The sequence below is a fragment of the Odocoileus virginianus genome, chromosome 4 (genome assembly GCF_023699985.2).
Source record: "Odocoileus virginianus isolate 20LAN1187 ecotype Illinois chromosome 4, Ovbor_1.2, whole genome shotgun sequence".
NCBI lineage: Eukaryota > Metazoa > Chordata > Mammalia > Artiodactyla > Cervidae > Odocoileus > Odocoileus virginianus.
The window spans coordinates 82,114,893-82,134,914 of record NC_069677.1 but is presented as its reverse complement, the minus strand read 5'-3'; the positions used below and the strand labels follow the sequence as shown (position 1 = coordinate 82,134,914).

The following is a 20,022-nucleotide window of genomic DNA, read 5'->3' as shown; positions in this document are numbered from 1 at the left end:
ACACTCACGCACACTGGGGTTTCTTAAGCACCACTCTGGAGACATGAAGAAACACCCAGGAAGTGCAACACTCAGTTACCACCCACATCATTTGTAGACCCCTGCTACTCGCCAGGGATCCCAACGTTCCTTGGTCTTATGTGATGGCATCAAAGTCTTTCTCTACAAAGTAAAATTCTAAGACAGTCTGTTAGTAGATGCATGCTGTGACCTCCTCAAGGGAATCTGCAGTGTCTCCTGCAGAGAAGACCAGCAAGAAAGACCAGACAGACAGAGCCACCGTGTGAGTGGGAGGGCTCTGGCCCCAGACACACAGTCTACAGTGACACAGTCTATAGTGATTCCAGGCTTCCTGGCCCCTCTGTAAATAAGCACATCCTCAGACGGTCTGGAAGCAATTCCCAGGGAACACATTTCCCACATCACACACAACACTACACTTTAAGTGATTTCAGAAATTGTCTGAAGGCTCATCTTTATGAAAAAAAGAAAGAAAAAGTTAATTGATCTTCTTAAATTACAGACATGGTTCAATATGAGCTTCCACTTGGTACTTTCATAAGCATTTTCCAACTAGGCATCTTAAATATACTGGAATCAAGAAAACTAGCACCATGAATGTACAAAACTGTCAGGAAGCATCTAACAAAAGGCTTCCTGTGTGCTGTTTTGGATCTGTCAGGAACCCTCTGGCCCTTACTGATTCCTGAATATTCAGGAATTAAGAGGAGAGGCATGCCTTTCCAGGGGCTGAGGAATCCAGGCATTTCTCATTACCGTGAAAAGTACCCTCTTCCTTCTTATGAAAAGGTGATTGTTTGCAACTCTCTCTTTGATAGGGATCGTTTTATGTTTTGTAAGTCTGGAATTTTAATCTTTATCTTTGCTGAGAATAACCACCTTGTAAGACAGTATATATGCCCGTGCCATGTTGATTAAAACACCTTTGCTCCATCAGAGCTTGGGTCCCCGTGTCTTTCTTTCTTTCTTTCTCTCTCTCATTATCTCTCTATTTCTGGCTAATTCCTTGGAGGGCGGAGGCCCGCTGAGGCCCGCTGAGGCCCGCTGAGCTCACTTTCTTGCCCAGGCTTCTAAGACCCTCTCGAGAAGGCGCACTGGGCCTTCACCCACTCGAGAGGGCGCCTGGTGCCTACGTGCAGCAGCGCGAGCCCCAAGAATAGGACTCTATTGGCTTTCTGCATAAACCAGGGGATATCAGCCTCTTTCTCTCTCTTACTTTCTTATCGTCGACTCCGGACCCCCAGATTCCGGCCCATTAAAGGACCAGCACAAAATCAAGCCACAGCCGCTTCAGTCTCAGGGGTTGGGCACAGCTCACCTAGGACAATGGATGGATTTGCAAGCCTGAAGGAAGTACATAATTTTCTAGCAGGAAAAAAGCAAAATCACAGTGATCTTAGAAGAGACAGAAAACCTAAACATCAGGACCATCAGGAAAGAAAAATAGAAAGTTATCAGAGTTACTACGCAAAAAGGCACTGGGCCCTGCTGGACTCCCAGGGGAGTCTGCCAAGTGTGTAAGAGGCAGTGAACTCCAGCCACATAAACTGTCCCAGGGCAGAGAAAGAAGAAACTCTTCCCAATGTTTTCACAAAGCTAACATAAAATTGATACCAGAACCTGACATATACAACTCTCCCCAAATAAAACTACAATTAAAGACAACATTCTGATGTGCTAAGTCCTTTCAGTCTTGTCTGACTCTGCGAGCCCATGAACTGTAGCTTGCCAGTCTCCTCTGTCCATGGGATTTCCCAGGCAAAAATACTAGAGTGGGTTGCCTGCTCTCCTCCAGGGGATCTTCCAGATGCAGGGGTTGAACCAACGCCTCTTACATCTCCTGCTTTGGCAGGTGGGTTCTTTACCACTAGCACCACTGTAAACCCCTAAAAATGTTGGGAATCCAGCATCAGATTAAATATATCTACAATCAAGTTGAGATTCAAAATAGGGATAAAAAATAATAATGACTTATAATTCACCAAATTCATATGTCAAAGAAGAAGAGCATTTCAACTTCTCAGAAGGCATCTGACAAAGTTCAGCCCTGAGGTGTCATTCATAAAACCTTATTGAATCTTGAGAGGGGTTTCGGTCACATAAATATACCACAGATGCCAGCATTACACTTAATGCTTAGAAACTGCAGGGTACCCATCAAATAAAGATTCAGACTAGAAAACTCCTCCTCCCATTATTGCCACACATGTGTGCCTCACGCAGACACAGATGAGCTATGCTGACCTGGCCACACAAACACCAATGGTGTGAGCAGGGCTCAGGGGAAGGGGTACATGGGATAGCATTTTCCCACATAATTTTTTGTACTGTTGAAAGTTCTTAGAAAGGGAGCTCCTGGACTGACTTGTGTCCACCACTTTCACATGCTGAAGCCCCAACCCTAGTGTGACTATTTGGAGATGAGACTTTACACATGGGCTGGATGAAACACAAGCTGGAATCAAGACTGCCAGGAGAAATATCAACCACCTCAGATATGCAGATGACACCACCCTTAAGGCAGAAAGAGGAAGAACTAAAGAGCCTCTTGAAGAAGCTGAAAGAGGAGAGTAAAAAAGCTGGCTTAAAACCCAACATTCAAAAAACTAGGATCATGGCATCTGGTCCCATCACTTCATGGCAAATAGACAGTTTAATAATGGAAACAGTGACAAAGTTTATTTTCTTGGGCTCCAAAATCACTGCAGACAGTGACTGCAGCCATGAAATTAAAAGATGCTTGCTTCTTGGAAGAAAAGCTATGACAAACCTAGACAGCTTACTAAAAAGCAGAGACATTGCTTTGCTGACAAAGGTACATACAGTCAAAGCTATGGTTTTTTCGAGTAGTATGGATGTGAGAGTTGGACCATAAAGAAGATTGAGTGCCAAAAAATTGACGCTTTTGAACTGTGGCGTTGAAGACTCTTGAGAGTTCATTGGACTGCAAGGAGATCAAACCAGTCAATCCTAAAGGAAATCAGTCCTGAATATTCACTGGAAGGACTGATGCTGAAGCTGAAACTCCAATACTTTGGCCACCTGATATGAAGAGCCAACTCATTGTAAAGACCCTACTGCTGGGAAAGATTGAGGGCAGTAGGAGAAGGGGACGACAGAGGACAAGATTGTTGGATGGTATCATCGACTCAATGGACAGGAGTTTGAGCAAGCTCCAAGAGATGGTGAAGGACAGGGAAGCCTGGTGTGCTGCAGTCCATGAGGTCACAAAGAATCAGACACAACTAAGCGACTGAACAACTTTATGTACGTGATTAAGGTTAAGGGAGGCCATAGAAGTGGGGCCCTGATCCAACAGGACCATAGCCCTAGGGTGCCTAGAAGAAAAGGAAGCCATACTGGACGCTCTGAGGATGGAGCCAGAAAGTGCTTGCTCCTCTGCAGGCCAGGAGGAGAGGCCTCACCAGAAGCTCACCTGTCAGCACCAAGACCTTGACTTCCAGCCTCCAGAGAAGGGAGAAGAAGATGCCCGCCATGTAACCTGCCCCATCTGTGTTATGACAGCGAGATCCGACTTTCCCAATAACAGTAAAAGCACGTGTTTCAGAGCTCCAAAGCTGGCCAGCACTCACATTGATTTTGATGCTGGGCACCGGGAGGAGGCGCTGCCGGTCGCTGGAGTGGGGCCGGGGGTACAGCGGCTGTGTGGAGTCCCCGAGGAGCTCCCGGAGCACCTGGGCCACGTGGTGCAGAAGCACGCTGGGGTCCAGGTGCTCGGTCTCCCCAGGAAGCACCTTGTGCAGCTTGTAATGGAACAGGCAGGTGGGCTCCAGGTTCTGGTACAGGTAGAACAGGGTGGCCTGGGAGACGAACTCCTTCAGCTGCACCCCGTTCTCCAGGAAGAGCCTCACGAACTCGGGCTTGTTGGTGATGAGGGCGGCCACCATCATGGGGTACAGCTCTGAGGGCTGAGAGGGGGACATGGGGGCCATATACTTGGCCATCAGCCTTCGGGCCCCGATCTTGGTACCTCCAAGACGGGGATGCCACTGTCTCCCATTTCGGGAAGAGGAGGCATGCCGGTTGCCCTCACCAAGGACAGGGCCAGAGTCTGGACAAGCCCCAGCAAGCCCCTCCCTAGGGCAGCCCCCCGGCAGTCTCACCTTCCACTGCCGCTCGTCGGTGAAGATCTCACTCTGGGCAATGTCCACGCGGTTCCACGCCACCGCCAACTTCAGCTGGTGGTCCCAGTTCTCATGGCCATAGTGGTCAAGGCTCCGAGAAGCTGTAGGTGGAAGTACATGCATTGGGGACTTCAATCTGGGTCTCAGAGCTACTTCAAAGCCCAACAAAGTCAGGGTGGGGTCAGCAAGCCGTCTCCATCATTTCAATTGAATAAATAAGGTGCTCAGTCACGAACCACACCACCAACCCCCACCCCACCACACATATTCCTTCATACAATCACCTTTCCTTTCAGGGTACCATCAGACCATCTTTGGGTTTCCGTCTCCACTCTTGCTTACCCCAGCTCCCAGCCCGGCCCCAGGTCCTGCTCAAGCACCCCACCCTAAGTTTAAAGGAGACACGGTTCTCTGGAAGGCAGGCACTTTAACATTCACTTTCAAAACTTAGACCACGAAAGTCATCACATGTCCTTCTTTGCCTTGTTTGCAGAACTAGTGCAACTATTTGCCCAACTAGTTTCTGCTCTTTCTGGACTAACATTTTAAAACATGGGTTGTTATTTAGGGAAGAAAAAAGAACTCTGACCCTTACCTCACAACACACACAACAAGTAACCTGAGATGAATCACAAACCTACACTCAAAGGCTGTGGCTATGGAAGAAAGTATTTGCAACTGCAGAAAAGGAAAAGATTTCTTGGGGTGCGAAGAACATAAATAATGAAGGAAAAAAGTTGGTAAACTAAAATGTTACCAGTTGGTAAACTAAAAGCTTTCTTTAGGACTTCCCTGGTGGTCCAGCGGTTAAGACTTCAAACTTCCACTGCAGGGGGTTGTGGGTTTGATCCCAGTTGGGGAACTAAGATCCCACAGGCCATCTGGTGTGGCAAAAAAATGAATAGATACATGTAGATCCCTTCTGCTCCCTAAAGATACCTTGGAGGACATATAAAAGCAGACCATGAACCAAGAGAAAACATCCCAGCATATAGGTCCAACACAGGATTTGCACAAGGATATACCAAGAACTCTTAAACCTCCACAAAAGAGACAAATAACCAATTAAACATGGATAAAAGATCTGACAGACAGTTCATCAAGATGAAATGCAAATGGCCAACAAGCCCAGAGACACAAATTCAAACCATACAGTGATCTGGCTTCACACCCACCAGGAGGGCTGCAGCTTCAAGGGCTGACAGGACCAAGTGTGGGTGAGGGCGCAGAGCAGCCTGGACCCACACGCATGGTGTAGGGACAAGTACCCAGAAACGGTGAACAAGCTGACCCCTTACCATGAACACTTCCCACTCTGCAATTGCTGCTGGCCTGGGGCCTGCTTCCTCCGGGGTGAGGGGCCATTCAGCCCAGAGCAAATGCTCCTGGGCACCAGGGATGTCATGAGGTCCATGCCAGCAGGAAGGACAGGGAAGCATGGGTCTCGCCCCAGAAGTGGGAGAGGAAGAGTGAAGTGTGGGTCCCGGGAGAGCAAGCCGAAGGGCAGCAGTCAGACTAAGGAGTGGAAGTCGGCCAAGAGCTCTACTGGTCTCGCGGATGCCTAAGTTTGGAGTCTCCCCTGCACTTGGACTCTGTCCCTGGAGGCACAGGAGTTAGACAGGAGACAGGAGCAGACCTCCGAGGCTCTTTCTTCCTACCCCAGAATTTTATGATGAACTGTAATGACCATGAAGGGGTAAGTCAGTACAGGCTGCACTCAGATTTAAGGTAAGAAGGTGAGTTGAGAAAGGCATACCCCAACATCAGTGACTGGTACCACCTGCCCTGGGGGAGTGTGAGGTGGGCCTGGCAAGGTCCAGCTGCTCTCTGACCAGCACATCTGCCCATGGATGGTTTTCTGGCTCCTCTGGACTAGGACTCTGGCTCCTCCCCCACATCATCACCTCGCCTGACCCTCACCTTTCAGCAAGGCCTGCAGGATGGCCACGTCCACGTCCTGCTGGCCATCCTTCCCTTCCCGGAACACAGTGAGCAGCTGCCGTCTCCGGACGATGTCTTGAATCTGCAACAGGCATTTCCCGCATGAGGTTCCCCCACCTCTTCAAAGGGCACCTGCAGAACCAAGGCCCTGGACGCAGAACCAGAGCCCCGGGCAGGAGTCCCGCCTGCCATGCGGCCAGGGCCACCACGTCGCCCCCATGCCCAGATGGTGATGAAGATGAAGATGCGTGAGGACCAAACATGGTGTTTTCAAGTGGCCTTTGGGATAGTATCTCCACCTCACTGATCAGTGGTATCTGTTCAACACCCAGCGACACTTAACTGAAGATCTCTGCCTGGTCCTCTGCCTGGGCCCTGCCTACCTACCTATCAATCACCAATCTATCTATCCTCTATTTCCTGTCACCTTTCTATCTAGCTGTCATTGATCTCATCTACCTATCATCTCTCAGCTGCCAGAACTGCCACAGTTCAAAAGCATCAATCAAAATTGATGCTTTTGAACTGTGATGTTGGAGAAGACTCTTGAGAGTCCCTTGGACTGCAAGGTGATCAAACCAGTCAATCCTAAAGGAAATCAACGCTGAATATTCATTGGAAGGCCTGATCCTGAAGCTGAAGCCCCAATACTTTGGCCACCTGATGGGAAGAGCCGACTCACTGGAAAAGACCCTGTTGCTGGGAAAGATTGAAGGCAGGAAGAGAAGGGGATGACAGAGGATGAGATGGTTGGATGGCATCACCAACTCAATGGACATGAGTTTGAGCAAACTCCAGGAGATGGTGAAAGACAGGGAAGCCTGGAGTGCTGCAGCCCATGGGGTCACAAAGAGTTGGACATGACTGAACGACCGAATGACAAGACCTGCCACCAGTCACTGCTTCCTTGAACCTTCACCCTGAGGTGGGGGTGGGCCTTGGCTGGTTCCTCACATCCCAAAGCTTCAGACTCCACTCCCAGCTCCCAGGCCACCACACCCAGTCCCACCTGCTTTCCTGCCTGCCCCCACTCCCTTCCCCTCAGCCTGGACATGGCTCTTGCCTCTGTACCCTCTATAAAGAGACTTCTCCCACCTAGAGGGCCCCTTGGACACCCTGCCTCCACCTCTAAGACCCCAACCGTCTCCATCCCTCAGGATCCCGCTTTCATGTCAACTCCAAAATGCCCAAAATGTCTCTCTTCCCAAACCCACCCCATCTTTTAGCCAAAACCTCTCCTGGATTTAACCCTACTCCTGATTCACAGGATGGAGTAGCTACTGCAGGTGTGTGTTGACCAGGTACTAAGCAAGTACTTCCCCAGGTAGTACTTCCTGGGAAAGTCCCAGGTAGACTCCTCTGAGTCTAAGCCCCACTCACCCCTGATCTGCAGACAAGAAAGCAGGACTTCTGAGAGAGGACCAGCAGTCCTCCTGACACCAGCAATGTGGTGCTGGCTGTGGGTCAGCAAGAAGACCCCCAACGACAGATATCCACATCCTCCCAGGGCTGCACCCGTCTACCCACCATGGGGCAGACCAGCCCCAAGGCCTGTGGAGTGAATCAGTGATCACAGCTCTGGGGGGCCCCTCCCCACTGAACAAGAGCCACCATCAAGGGCAGCCCCCCGGCTGAAGACTGGCATGTATGAAGCACCATTTTCATGCCTTGACTCAGCCATGGATTGATAACACAAGCTCCTTTAAACCTCAGCAGATTAGACCCACTTCTGAGAAACGCCTGAATAATTTACAAGCTAACTGAGGGAAGGCCAAAGGCCTGCCGGCCAATACCCATCAGCTCTGTGAGGAGCCGACCTGACGCCCACAGTGAAAACATCCCCCAGAACCTTAAGAGGTCTGCTGAGGCCACAAGAAGACAGAAGAGAGGGTGCTATGCTGCCCATGAAACTTGTCCTGCTTGCCCTGGGCTGCCTGCTGCCCTACCCCCACCAGCCACCATCTGCGACCACAACCCTCTTCTTGGTCTTTGGTTGGTGGGCACAGACTGTCCACAAGGCCTGAAATCAGATGTGGTTAGAACCAACCTTCTCCACTTGCCCTGAAAGGCCCATGTCAGGCACTTAAACGTGAATCAGCAGGAGATTTAACAGTCTGGTTTAGCATCTATGGAGCACATGACAGACACAGACCCCAACTGCTTTGTCAGTCCCAGCTTACTGCTGGGGAAACTGAGGGTCAGAGAGGCCCTGACTGCCTCCATCCCACAAAGAATCCTGCCAGGAAACAGGGGTCAGTGGACCTCAGGACAGGTGAGTCCAGCCCCCGGGGCTCAGGGCACAGCCGGACTGCAGGGTCAGTAGGACCACAGGGGCTGGAGGGTGGCAGGGGCGGGGGGCACTCTCTACTAGCCAAGGGCTTTGTGGGTGTCGTGGGCTCACCTAGCTACTCTCCTTCACACCTGCACCCCTTTGGAGGCTGGGGCCAGGCCATGCATCCCTCTGCAGAGCTCAACAGGACCCCCAAAATCTGCACTGGGGATTTGACCAATTCTGAGGCTCATTTCAAATGCCCCAGATGATCTAACTGACTCAAAGGACGTGAAAGATAAGCTCCTTCTTTCCAGGACTTGGAGAGACATCCCATGTACACTCCTGCACCAGCACCCCTCCTAACCCAGCAAGAAGCCTGTCTGTAAGGTCTCCAAGAGAAGTCTTGCAAGGTCTTCACCCACCTGTACCTCGTGTCATCTCCCACTCTAGCTATGGAAGAGCAAAGTACCAATGTGTTTTACAGCAAAATTACTGAAATGCAGGGCAATTGTGGTCCTGGGCTATAACAGCCATGCTCTCCCCACGGGTCAGGAGAAGGGTCCAAGTCAGACCATTCGGGGTGGTGGCGCCCATGAGGCTCACTGCTAAGGAGCTGAGGGGATAGGCAGAAAGCCATGTCCCAGAGACCCCCGGCCACTCCCTCAACCAGAGCAGCCCATTGTCATCCAGTTCATAAGGTAACATTCCAGAAAAATCTTTGGAATCCAGTGGGCTAGCTAGAAAATGTCACACTAGGAAGAGAGAAAGAAAAGAGCCAATGAACACAACAGGCTAATGGTTCAGGTCCCAGCCATCCGGACAGCCCAAGTCTGGTCAGCAGGGATGAACCAGAGCTGACAGCTCGGTTCTTGCACCCGGGCTGGGTTCATGTAAGGTACTGGCAGTAGGGAGCTGGGTGATGGTAAACAGAAACCCCCTATGACCTGTGCTCTTTCCCAAGAATCTAAAACGGTCCCAAAACAAGGAGAGAGGACAGGCAGGCATGCGAAGCAAGGCTGAGTCCTCTTTGAAAGATCTGTCCCTGGACGTGTAGCCGCAGGGTCATGCCCCAGCTCCCTGTGCTTCCACCAGCATCTCCTCCCACAGGGGAGTGACGGTCCCCTCTTTGGGTGGAACTAGCTCCCTCCCAGGACTCGAGTCTCCAAAACCACTGGCGACGGGGCTCCCTCTGGAATGCTGGTCCTAGGATGGGCCAGGCCATGGATGCCTATATCTGGGGGTGCATGTGGAACAACCCCCAGAACACCACATGGCCCCCAGAGCCACTCAGGGGTCCCCATCTGACACATCTACATGTCCCCCCACCTTGACAACCCCAGAAGGTGGGCCCTGCTACCCACTGCCATCACTTGTAGCACCCCAGCGGCCTGAATCTGGGCTCGCCACCCCTCTGCCACCCCCAGGCCCCCAGCACCAACCTCATGCCCACCCAGGGCACAGGGTCCTCTTTCCAGGGTGGCTGTGGCTTATACCCTATGCTACCTGCCTGCCTGGAGTTCTGCAGGTGGAGGCCCAGCACATCCTCCCTTGCAGGGCAGCCTGCTGCTTCAGCCGACAGCTCCCTGCCTGCCCAGCTCACAGCTCCCACCCCTGCAGATGGCTCCCGTGCCCATCCCAGGTGGGCCAGGGCCTCTGAGTCTCGGTTATGTGTGTCCTGGTCCCGCCGACCAGGCTGACAGCGTCTAACCTATGGGCTGCAGGTTCACACCTGGTGACTGACGTACCCATCAGCCTCACCTTTTTGGTCCACTCGATGATCGTGAAGGTCTCAAACATCCCCTGGAAGAACATGCTCAGCTTCTGCTGAATCAGGGAGATCGTGATCTCAGAGATGGGCAGGCCGGCTACCTGCGCGATGATGTCAGCCACGCGGCCCGAGCCCTCCACCACCACGCAGGGGGTGCCGTTGTTGATGGCATTGTAGATGGTCTGCAACACAGGGGCCAGCATGAGCCCACCCACACCCACCCCTCCTAAAACAGAGGGTTCTCTGAGAGTCCTGCTGTCTGGCTACGGTGAAGGTTTGCTGTTGCTGTTTAGTTGCTCAGTCGTGGTTAGTTCTTTGTGACCCTGTGCACTATAGCCTGGCAGGCTCCTCTGTCCATGGGATTCTCCAGGCAAGAATACTGCAGTGGGTTGCCATTGCCTTCTCTAGGGGATCTTCTGACCCAGGGATCGAACCTGCGTCTCCAGCATTGGCAGGGGGATTCTTTACCACTGAGCCACCAGGAAAGCCCCGCTGGGAAGTTTACTGAAGACATTTGCTTGGTGTGTTCCTCTGCTCAGAGGGGAGGGGGCTGATTCTGATATACATGGGGTACACACCCAACATCCCACCTCTCTCAGGCCTGTCACTTGACACCACTGTCATGAAAGATTGCAATGTTTCCACCCCTTAACCTGTGGACACGTTAAGAAGAAAGAAGGGGCGCTGCCTGGGCCAGAGTTCCACACCCTCCTTGAGACCCAGGGTAAGACAAGGACATGAAGGGACACCCCCAGAGACCAGGGTGAGAGGACCATGAGGAATGGGCACCACCACAGCACGAAGGATGACCTGCTCTGGGCACCACTGGGGGAGAGTCTCAGAGGGAGTGGGGGGGATCAGACACATCCTGCCCCCCAAGGCACCCCAGAACCTGTGCTGACCCCCTGAGGTTACTAAACATAAACAGAACGTCATGCTCTGCCCCAAATCAAGACGTGGGCAGGGCCAGGCTCCCTCCAGTGGTTCCCCAGGAGAAGCTGAGCTCCCTGCCTCCTCCAGCTCTGGTGCATGCCACTTTCTTGGCTTGTTTCCGCATCGCTGCAGTCTCTGCTCTTGGTCACGTGACCTCCTCCTCTTCTAGGGACACTTGTCATGGCATTTAGGACCCACTTGGATGGTCCGTGATAAGATCCTTAGCTTCATCACATGACCAAAGACCGTGCTTCCAGATGACAGAACATTCACAGCCTCTAGGTTTTAGGACCTGATATCTTGGTAGGGGGTATCACTTATCCCAACTGCTAGAGCACCCATTCCTGGCATGAAAGATGTAGAGCTGTCTGTCTGTCCTGCCCACCTCTCTCCATCCCCAGGGTGGCTTCCCTGCCGAGTACATCATGGATGAGGAAGGCCAAGGGCACCTGACCTGCCTGGACAGCAACCACTCCCACTTCATCCTTGTGGACGACGGGACCCACGGCCACCGTCATGTGACCAAGAGCAGAGACTGGGGCGATGCGGGCACAAGCCAAGAAAGTGTCATCCACCAGAGCTGGAGGAGGCAGGGAGTTCAGCTTCTCCAGGGCAATCCTGGAATTGCAGTCATCCTACGATCCTATGGCAGAGGTCAGTTTGGCCCGAGTGCCATGAGGCAGGCACACTCCCTGCTGGACAGTGGTTCTGCATGAAGCTCCATGGCCATGAGTCAGCACCTGCTTTACATTCAGCTGCTGAATGTAAAGGAGCTGGGGGTGGGGGGTGCCGAGGGCTGTACATTGAGGAACCCTCCTGGGAGCCTGGGTGAACAGCTCTAGAAGTCCCCAAAAGGCTGTCCAGGGGTCCTACAGGTGAGGGCTGCAGTCCCTCTGGAACCCTTCTTTGCTCTGTGCTGGTCAAGACCCAGGGCTGACCCTCCCGTGGCAGGGCCTCTCCTGGGGCTCCGACCCACCCACTCAGAGAGACTGTGCATGATGAATGCACCTCCCTCCATCAGTGGACAGGTTCTCTGCCCTTTCTTGCCGACAGCCTCCGTGGGAGGCAGGCCACAGCACTCTGGGCAGTTACTCACCCACCACAGGACTTGACCCAAGAGGCCCATCCCCTGCAGGACTCACGTTTAGTGTGCCGGGGCCCCCTTCCAGCACCACGCAGACAATCGGGATCTTGATAGCCACGCCTAGGACGAAGCAGGGAGCACAGTTTAGGACCGTGGGCTCCGAGCATCCCCTGGGCCCCTCCCCACTCCTGCCAGCTGCAGTCTAACAACGCAATATGCAGGAGAGCTTGAAGACCTCAGCTCAAAGGTGTCCAACCAACCAGCAAAACATGTGCAAAACCCTGTGTTTGACCTCCCAGAGCCCTAGGATCCATCCCACCCCAGCCACAGGGGAAATGAGGTCAAAGCCTGAGCTTTGACTCCTTCACGCTCTGGTTTCCGAACTGAGATGTGTGTGCAGTGAAGGGACCACAGGGTGCTCTGTGTCCCGAGTGCCTGCCTGGCCTTTCCTTCTGCTGTTAAAGGGGCATGAGAAGATGATCCCCTGACCAAGTATACAGATGTCCAGGTGTGTTCTGATGGCCACTCCAGCACCCCACCCACCAAATGTCCTGGCTATGGCCAGCCGAGCCCCAGACCCCTGAACCAGCCCGCTCCCTTCTCCTCCAAGCACCCTGGAAAGCGGGCCCCGCTCACCTCCCCTCTCCTTGGTCTGCTGTGATATGAACTTCTCCAGCTTTGTCCTCAGGGGAATCTCGACCCCATAGCGGCCGTGGGTCCCGTCGTCCACAAGGATGAAGTGGGAGTGGTTGCTGTCCAGGCAGGTCAGGTGCCCTTGGCCTTCCTCATCCATGATGTACTCGGCAGGGAAGCCACCCTGGGGATGGAGAGAGGTGGGCAGGACAGACAGACAGCTCTACATCTTTCATGCCAGGAATGGGTGCTCTAGCAGGTGGGATAAGTGATACTCCCCACCAAGATATCAGGTCCTAAAACCTAGAGGCTGTGAATGTTCTGTCATCTGGAAACATGGTCTTTGGTCATGTGATGAAGCTAAGGATCTTATCACGGACCATCCAAGTGGGTCCTAAATGCCATGACAAGTGTCCCTAGAAGAGGAGGAGGTCACGTGACCAAGAGCAGAGACTGCAGCGATGCGGAAACAAGCCAAGAAAGTGGCATGCACCAGAGCTGGAGGAGGCAGGGAGTTCAGCTTCCAGCCACTAGAGGGAGCCTGGCCCTGCCCACATCTCAATTCTGGCCAAGTGGTACTCAGTACCAGACTGAGACTTCTGGTGTTCAGAAATGCGAGAGAGTACAGTTTGGTTGCTTTAAGCCACCAGTTCTGTGGTCACTTGGGACACAGGTCCAGGAGAGGTGGCTATGGACCCGTGCACACGGCCTCTGGATGCCGCAGAGGAGAGCAGGTGGTGCTGCCGGAAGTTCTCTGAACTCAAGATGGAGAGAAAAGTGAAGTGTGATATTGGAAGTCAGCCAGTATCTCTCGGCCTCAGATTCCCACTCTGTGTAACGAGCATTCAGGACAGAGACCGTCTGGTCCACTAAGCACTTCTGTGATGTGGACACGGAAGGACAGGAGCTGAGGGGCCGGCTGCCTGGTGACTAGCGTCTGTGACTGACACGAGGAGTCACTTTGCAGAGGATGCACTCCCCAGGAAGTGAACGCACACCTCCCCCGCCCCAGAAAGGCCAGAGCCTCGTTCATAAGTCACACCTCGTGGGACAGCTGTCATCACACCTCCTCGGTGTGTCAAGGAGAATTTTATTTTGGGGCCAGTGTTTCCCTCCAAACTTCCATGTGCGCATTATGCCAAATCTGCTGTGTCCTCAAAAAATCTTATTGAATGAATCAGTTCTCTTTTCCAACTCACATCCCCACCTTTAAGCAATTGCTTCTCAGGCCTGCACCCTGGTGAATGGACACGGGAAGGCTCTGTCTTCAAGCTCAGAAGAGAAGCTCACGGGAGGGGAATCAGGGAACCATTAAGCCCTGGGCTAAAAGGCCAGGCTCAGGGATATGACAACCCAGATGCTGGTAGGCTGTATGCTCCCAGCCAAGCTACACCTTTGCCAAGTCCATTTCTCATCAGAGTGGTATTAGGAGGGCCCCCACACCAGCGGCAGCTCTGGCAACTCTCATGTGGACCCATCCTATGATCTCGAGGGAGGAAACCAGAGTCCAGACAAGGTGCTTACTCTCCTGGGGTCAATAAGGTCTGGGGGGTTTGGGGGGGATTTGAGCCTGGGTCTCTCACATCCCTATCCAGCCACTTCCCGTGACACTGCACTTACCCTGGTGTCCAAGCGGTGGCCTGTTCACTGAGCACTGGCTAAGATCCTACCACATCACCTCCTTGCTGTGCTATGACCCCCCCCCCCCTGCCCAGAAGCAGCCTCCAGCTCACCATGGGGTGGATCAGGCTCTCCCGGTTGTGCAGGGCACCCCACGTGGCGATCCCAATGGTGACCACTTCCTCTTCGCAGAAGCTGCCACTCAGGCTGAAGTCCCGCACCGCCTCGCCCACCTGCTTCATCACGCCAGTGTGGGACCCCCCGGTGATGACCCAGGCCCCTGGGGAGAAGCAGAGAGATACCTGGTGCTGTGCAGACTCTCTGCTCCAGGGCTTTCAAACTCATTGTCAGGTGTGAACCCCACCACGATCAGGTCTCCCTGTGGCAGTCAGGACCCATGATGTCCCATGATGCTTAGTTAGGTGGGGGCACGAAGGCGACTCCATTCACCTGTAGGCTCTGCCCTCTCCCCCCTCCTCCCCATTGCCTCCCTCTGTCCTGCTCTCAGGAACACGGCATCTCAAAACTTTCTCTAAATGCTTCTGTTTCGAAGCATCATCAGTGGGGAGCCAACCAGAGCTGTGTCTGCACCGTGAGCAAGCCAAGCACAGCGGCCGGAGGTGGGTGAGTTTGACCAGACACTTCCTACCTGGCCCGGGCCTGGGCCCAACTCAGTGACCCACAAAGGCTGGCCAGTCCAAGGCCCTGACTCTGCTTTCGAGGGGTCCTCCCGCCTGCCCAGCAGTCCCAGGCCTGAGCACCACCGTGGTCTGGGCTTCGGTCCCTCTGTCCCTGCTCTACCTGAGGTCTGGGCCACCTTGAGGAGTCCTCTTCGGAAAACGCTCTTCAGCCTGGGCTTCATGTTGAAGTCCTTGGCCCCGCCGGTCACGGAGATGAGCAGGTTGGGTGCATCCAGGCCCCACTGCTGGGTCATGAGCTGGTAAATCAGGCTGGAGGGAGTGTCCTGAGAGAGGCGGACGTACTGCAGGGAGGTCAGAAGACCCCGGGGGTCAGTGGGTGGCCAACCCAGACCCAGAGCCTGGCCACCCTGCCCCAGCCATGCCTGACAGCCCCAGGCAGGCAGGTGGACGCTCATGCTGGGTCCAGACAAAGCAAAAGTGGCTGCCTCCAAGCAGGTCATGGATTGAGAGAGAGGGGAGGCAAGGGCTGAGAAGACCAGTTCCGGGGTCTCTCTGTTGAGGGCACCCCAGCCTGAGCCCCACGGCCTGACCCCAGTCTCCCCATAAGGCAACGTGGTGATGCACCAACAGCAGCTCATGGAGGGGCGGGGCTTGGAGGTGGTGCTGAGGAAGGCGGCTCTGGGGCCAAGTTCACCTCATTCAACAGGCTTTGTTCAACCTCTTGGGCCAAGTGGGCCAAGTGGGCAGCGATTCTAAGAAATCAAGGAGGAAGGTCGCACCCAGCCAATAAGAGGCTGGGGGTCCCAGAACTGCAGCACAGAAACAAGTGACCCCCCCCCCCCAGACCCCTCAGGGAACAGCTGCCCAAGAGCTGGCATAGAACTCTCCAGAAGGTGCGTTAAAGCCAGGGGGCTGGGACTCTGATTCAGCAGGGTGGGGGTGGGGCCCGAGTCTGCTTGGCAACGCTGCTGGCCCAGTGACCACCCTGAGATTCGCAGCACCAGAGAGAGATGCCGGCCAGGCCTGGGCCCCCCGCTGGCCCCACCCACACCCCCGTGTTCCCAGGCAGGCCTGGAGCCCTGATCCACCCCGCTCCACCACCTGCCGGACTCTCACCTCTGCTGCTGGCTCTCCTGCCATCCCCAAGGCCTCCCCACTGCCCATCACCCCGCCTGGGTGCCGTGTGCTCCCCTGTTCCCTCCTGGCAGTGACAAAAGCCATTCAGGCCACCCCCTGAACTCGCTACTGTGCCCCGCCCACACCTCTCCTGGAGCCCTGGCAACAAATCCCCTGAGGACACCCTGTGGCTCTATTTGCCATGCAGAGCTCTCCACCCTGCCCCCACCCAGCACTGGGCAGGTGGGTTCTGCAGCCTCCCACGCCCTCCTTAGGGAGGCCCGGCCACCCCAGTCGCCAAGGGTGGGCTCTGGTCCCCAGTAAGAGCAGTGGAGTCATGGAAACCAACCTTTCCCACTTTCTGGCCCAAGCCCGTGAAGATGATGTCACCGAATGCATCTGTTGGCATCTCCCTGACATGCTTTTTCGGGTCCCACTCCTGGCCCTGGAAGGTGTGGGACCACGTGGCCTCCTCCAGGTGCTTCTCACGTGGGTAGCCGCACTCGCACACCACCTTCCTGCAAAGGCCGTGGGGTCACCAGGGGCAACTGGTGCCTGCTCCTCTCCTCAGCAGGGATAAAGGAGGCCCAGGGGAGTCATGACTGGCACCCCAGCCACGGAGTCAGCGGAGACACATAATCATCAAACTTCTAAAATCTAATGACAAAAATCTTGAAAGTCGGAAATGATACCTTACCTGTTGGAGGAAAATAACTGGACAACTGATTTTGAATCAGAAGCCAGAAATCAGTGCCAGGAAGAATCCACACAACATTTTTCTAAAGATGAAAACGACAAAACCCAGAATTCTGCATCCAGCAAAAATATCATTCCATGTGAAAGGGATGCCAAGACACTCTCAGGTGAAAGAAAACCAGGGAACTGGTCAACAAACAAACCTCCCCAAAGAAGATGGCTGGGGGAAATTCTCTAAACAGAAAGGAAATGATAAAAGGAAGAATTCTGGAATATCAGCATGTTGTCAAGCATGGGATTTCACCAACCAAACTTCCCCAAAGAGGATGGCTAGAGGAAATTCTCTAAATAGAAATGAAATGATAAAAGGAAGAATTCTGGAATATCAGCATGTTGTCAAGCACGGGATTTCACCAACCAAACTTTCCCAAAGAGGATGGCTAGAGGAAATTCTCTAAATAGAAAGGAAATGATAAAAGGAAGAATTCTGGAATATCAGCTTGTTGTCAAGCACGGGATTTTTGTAGACACTAACACCTACGGCCGGCTATTTGTTCTGTAAGTGAATATTGAAACATCTCTAGTCAATAGAGTTCAGGTAAGGAAAGATGTGTTAAGATGTATTGCTCTGTCTCTGGTCAATAACTTGTTGAAAACAAAGAAAGAAGAATGGAAAGAATAAAAGTATGGGTGGGTGAATAAACACATTTCCTCCTCTTGAATTTTCTGAAGTATGTTTGACGGTTGAAGAAAATTGCACCATGACCTAATATATATGTGGAGGAAATTTTGTAAACAGTTATAATATAAATGGGGAAGGACAAAGCGTTGTAAAAGGTGGGAATGTTTCTACATTTCCCACAAACTGGTGAATGTCAATACCAGGAGACTAGTATGAGTTCCCAATACACGTAGATATCAGTAATATGTGATAAGTTAACTATATATAATGTAGTACCTGGAACAACCACTAAAAAGCTATAAAAGAGATACAGGCAAAAATAGCATAGACAAATCAGATGGAACTCTAAGAAAAGTTCAAGTAACCCACAGAAAGGCAGGAAAAGAAAAATAGAGAAATATAAACAAAAAAATACAATGGTAAACTTAAGTCCTCATATACCAATGAGAGTGAAATTGTCGGTCACTCAGTTGTGTCCAATTCTTTGCACCCTCATGGACTGTAACCCACCAGGCTCCTCTGTCCATTCTCCCGGCAAGAATACTGGAGTGGGTTGTCATTTCCTCCTCTGGGGATCTTCCTGACCCAGAGATCAAATCCATGTCTCCCGTGTCTCCTGCATTGCAGGGAAATTCTTTACCGCTGAGCCACCAGGGAAGCCCCATAGATTGGCAAAATGGATTAAAAAATCATAAGATCCAATTATTTGTCATCTATAGAAACCTCACTACAAATATTGTGATCTAGGCTAGTTGGCTCCCCTGCAGCAAACAGGAGCCTAGGACCAACACACACAACTCGAACGGATCACAAAGGCATTCCATTGGGTGAAAAAAGCCAGCCTTGACACATCACCTCATGAAGGATTCCTCTTATATGACATTCAGCAACTGAAACAATTGCAGGAATGAAGAGCAGATGAGTGATTGCCAGGGGTTATGGATGGTGGGGTAGAAGTGACCACTGGTGGGACCGTGGGGTCCATCTGCAGTATCTTTACAATTTCTTGTAAATCTATAGTTATTTCAAAATAAAAGGGTCAAAAAAGCACACGGTGCAGGCTCAAAGCAGAAACTTCTAGATCTGGGGCCAGAGGGATGCACATGGCCCCCCAAAGAGAACACCCCATCACCTCTTTTCAACTGTCACCTCCTCCCTCGCCTCCTTTGTCTTGGTGGGTTGAAATCGTTTTACTCCTTTAGTGCCATTCTTGGGAGGAGAGAGAGGAGACAGCAACTATGTTCTTCACAGCTTGTTAAGTTGGAAATCTACATATTTTTTTAGAGGCCTACTTTAGCTAGTAACAGGTGACCTAGAAGACAAGATACAGATGAGAGCAAATCAAAAAATCTGACACCAGGTGAGACCTGAGCCCAACAACACCAGGGGAAAACAGGACCGGACCTAGAGAGAGAAAAATGGGTTTCCCTGTAGCTTACAGAGTGTGGCCTTAGGGGCTCCGACTCTCAACTTCTCAATCATTAAATGGGGGGGAAAATACATTCTCTGACCCCTAACCTGCAGAATTTGTGAGGGCCAAATAAGGTTCTAGATGGAAGATAGCTTATAAAATTTGTGTGGGTTAACTAGCCGTGCAGAGGACCAAGGCTGGATCAAGAGGCCAAGGCCCACCGTGTGCTCTGTCCCCCGGTCTCCTGGGTTCAGTACCCCATCCCGCTGCTCAGGCCGGGGCCTCCTCAGGCCGGGGAGCACTGGCCCAGCCATTGGGAACTCCAAGCCCAGCTTCTTCCAGGACTCCTTGTGTGCAGGAGTGCTAAATCGCTTCAGTTGTGTCGGTCTCCTTACGACCTTAGAGACCATAGCCCGCCAGGTTCCTCTGCCCATGGGATTCTCCAGGCAAGAGTACTGGAGTGGGTTGCCACACCTCCTCCGGGGATCTTCCCGACCCAGGGGTTAAAACTGCATCTCTTATGTCTCCTGCATTGGCAAGTTGGTCCTTTACTAGTACTGCCACCTGGGAAGCTCTTATGACCCCCTTAGGGGACTCAAATCACTTCTAGACCTGCAGGGCTCCCCTGAGCACCACCCGTGAGCACCTCCATTCAGGGAGGAGGAAGCTGGGCCCAATGTGGGGGAGGGGGCCGCCAGGACAAGGACTCCGTCTTGTGTCCTTGCCCAAGGCCACCCCAAACTTTTTTATAAACTGTAACAGCCTAGAATAGACCACACCCTCCCCTCCTCTCTTTCAACCATCCCCCAGTGAGATTAGGTCTTCAATCGACAGAGTGTTCCCAAGCCTGACACAGAATAGGAAACTACAGACTGTAGACCCAGAAGTTGAATAATCAGAGAATTTTCACAGGGCTCTTGGCCCATGTGGGTAAGTGGGGCTCCGCCCCCTCGCCCCTCCCCTCCCCAGCACCTCACGACATATGAGGAAGAAACTGCCGTGGGGAGTTACATGCACTCAAGTGACAGCCCGCCCCACCTTCCCCCTATCCCGTGGCTG

The 20,022-nt window shown here is 52.7% G+C and overlaps 1 protein-coding gene across 5 annotated transcripts in view; it reads right to left on the bottom strand.

Annotated features, from left to right (window-relative positions):
• TRPM2 (transient receptor potential cation channel subfamily M member 2) overlaps positions 1 to 20,022 on the bottom strand; it is a 62,644-nt gene that overhangs the window by 22,535 nt on the left and 20,087 nt on the right. For all 5 annotated transcript variants that reach the window (XR_011487401.1, XM_020883579.2, XM_020883580.2 and 2 more), the window contains 9 exons: positions 16,524 to 16,692; positions 15,219 to 15,399; positions 14,531 to 14,697; positions 12,801 to 12,981; positions 12,223 to 12,284; positions 10,138 to 10,329; positions 6,087 to 6,189; positions 4,146 to 4,267; positions 3,615 to 3,950 (listed from right to left, as the gene is read on the bottom strand). Coding sequence is in view for 4 of the 5 variants with exons in the window: in XM_020883579.2 (XP_020739238.2) it covers positions 3,615 to 3,950; positions 4,146 to 4,267; positions 6,087 to 6,189; positions 10,138 to 10,329; positions 12,223 to 12,284; positions 12,801 to 12,981; positions 14,531 to 14,697; positions 15,219 to 15,399; positions 16,524 to 16,692 (1,513 nt within the window). In the remaining variant the exon portion in view is untranslated. The remainder of the gene's footprint in view (positions 1 to 3,614; positions 3,951 to 4,145; positions 4,268 to 6,086; positions 6,190 to 10,137; positions 10,330 to 12,222; positions 12,285 to 12,800; positions 12,982 to 14,530; positions 14,698 to 15,218; positions 15,400 to 16,523; positions 16,693 to 20,022) is intronic.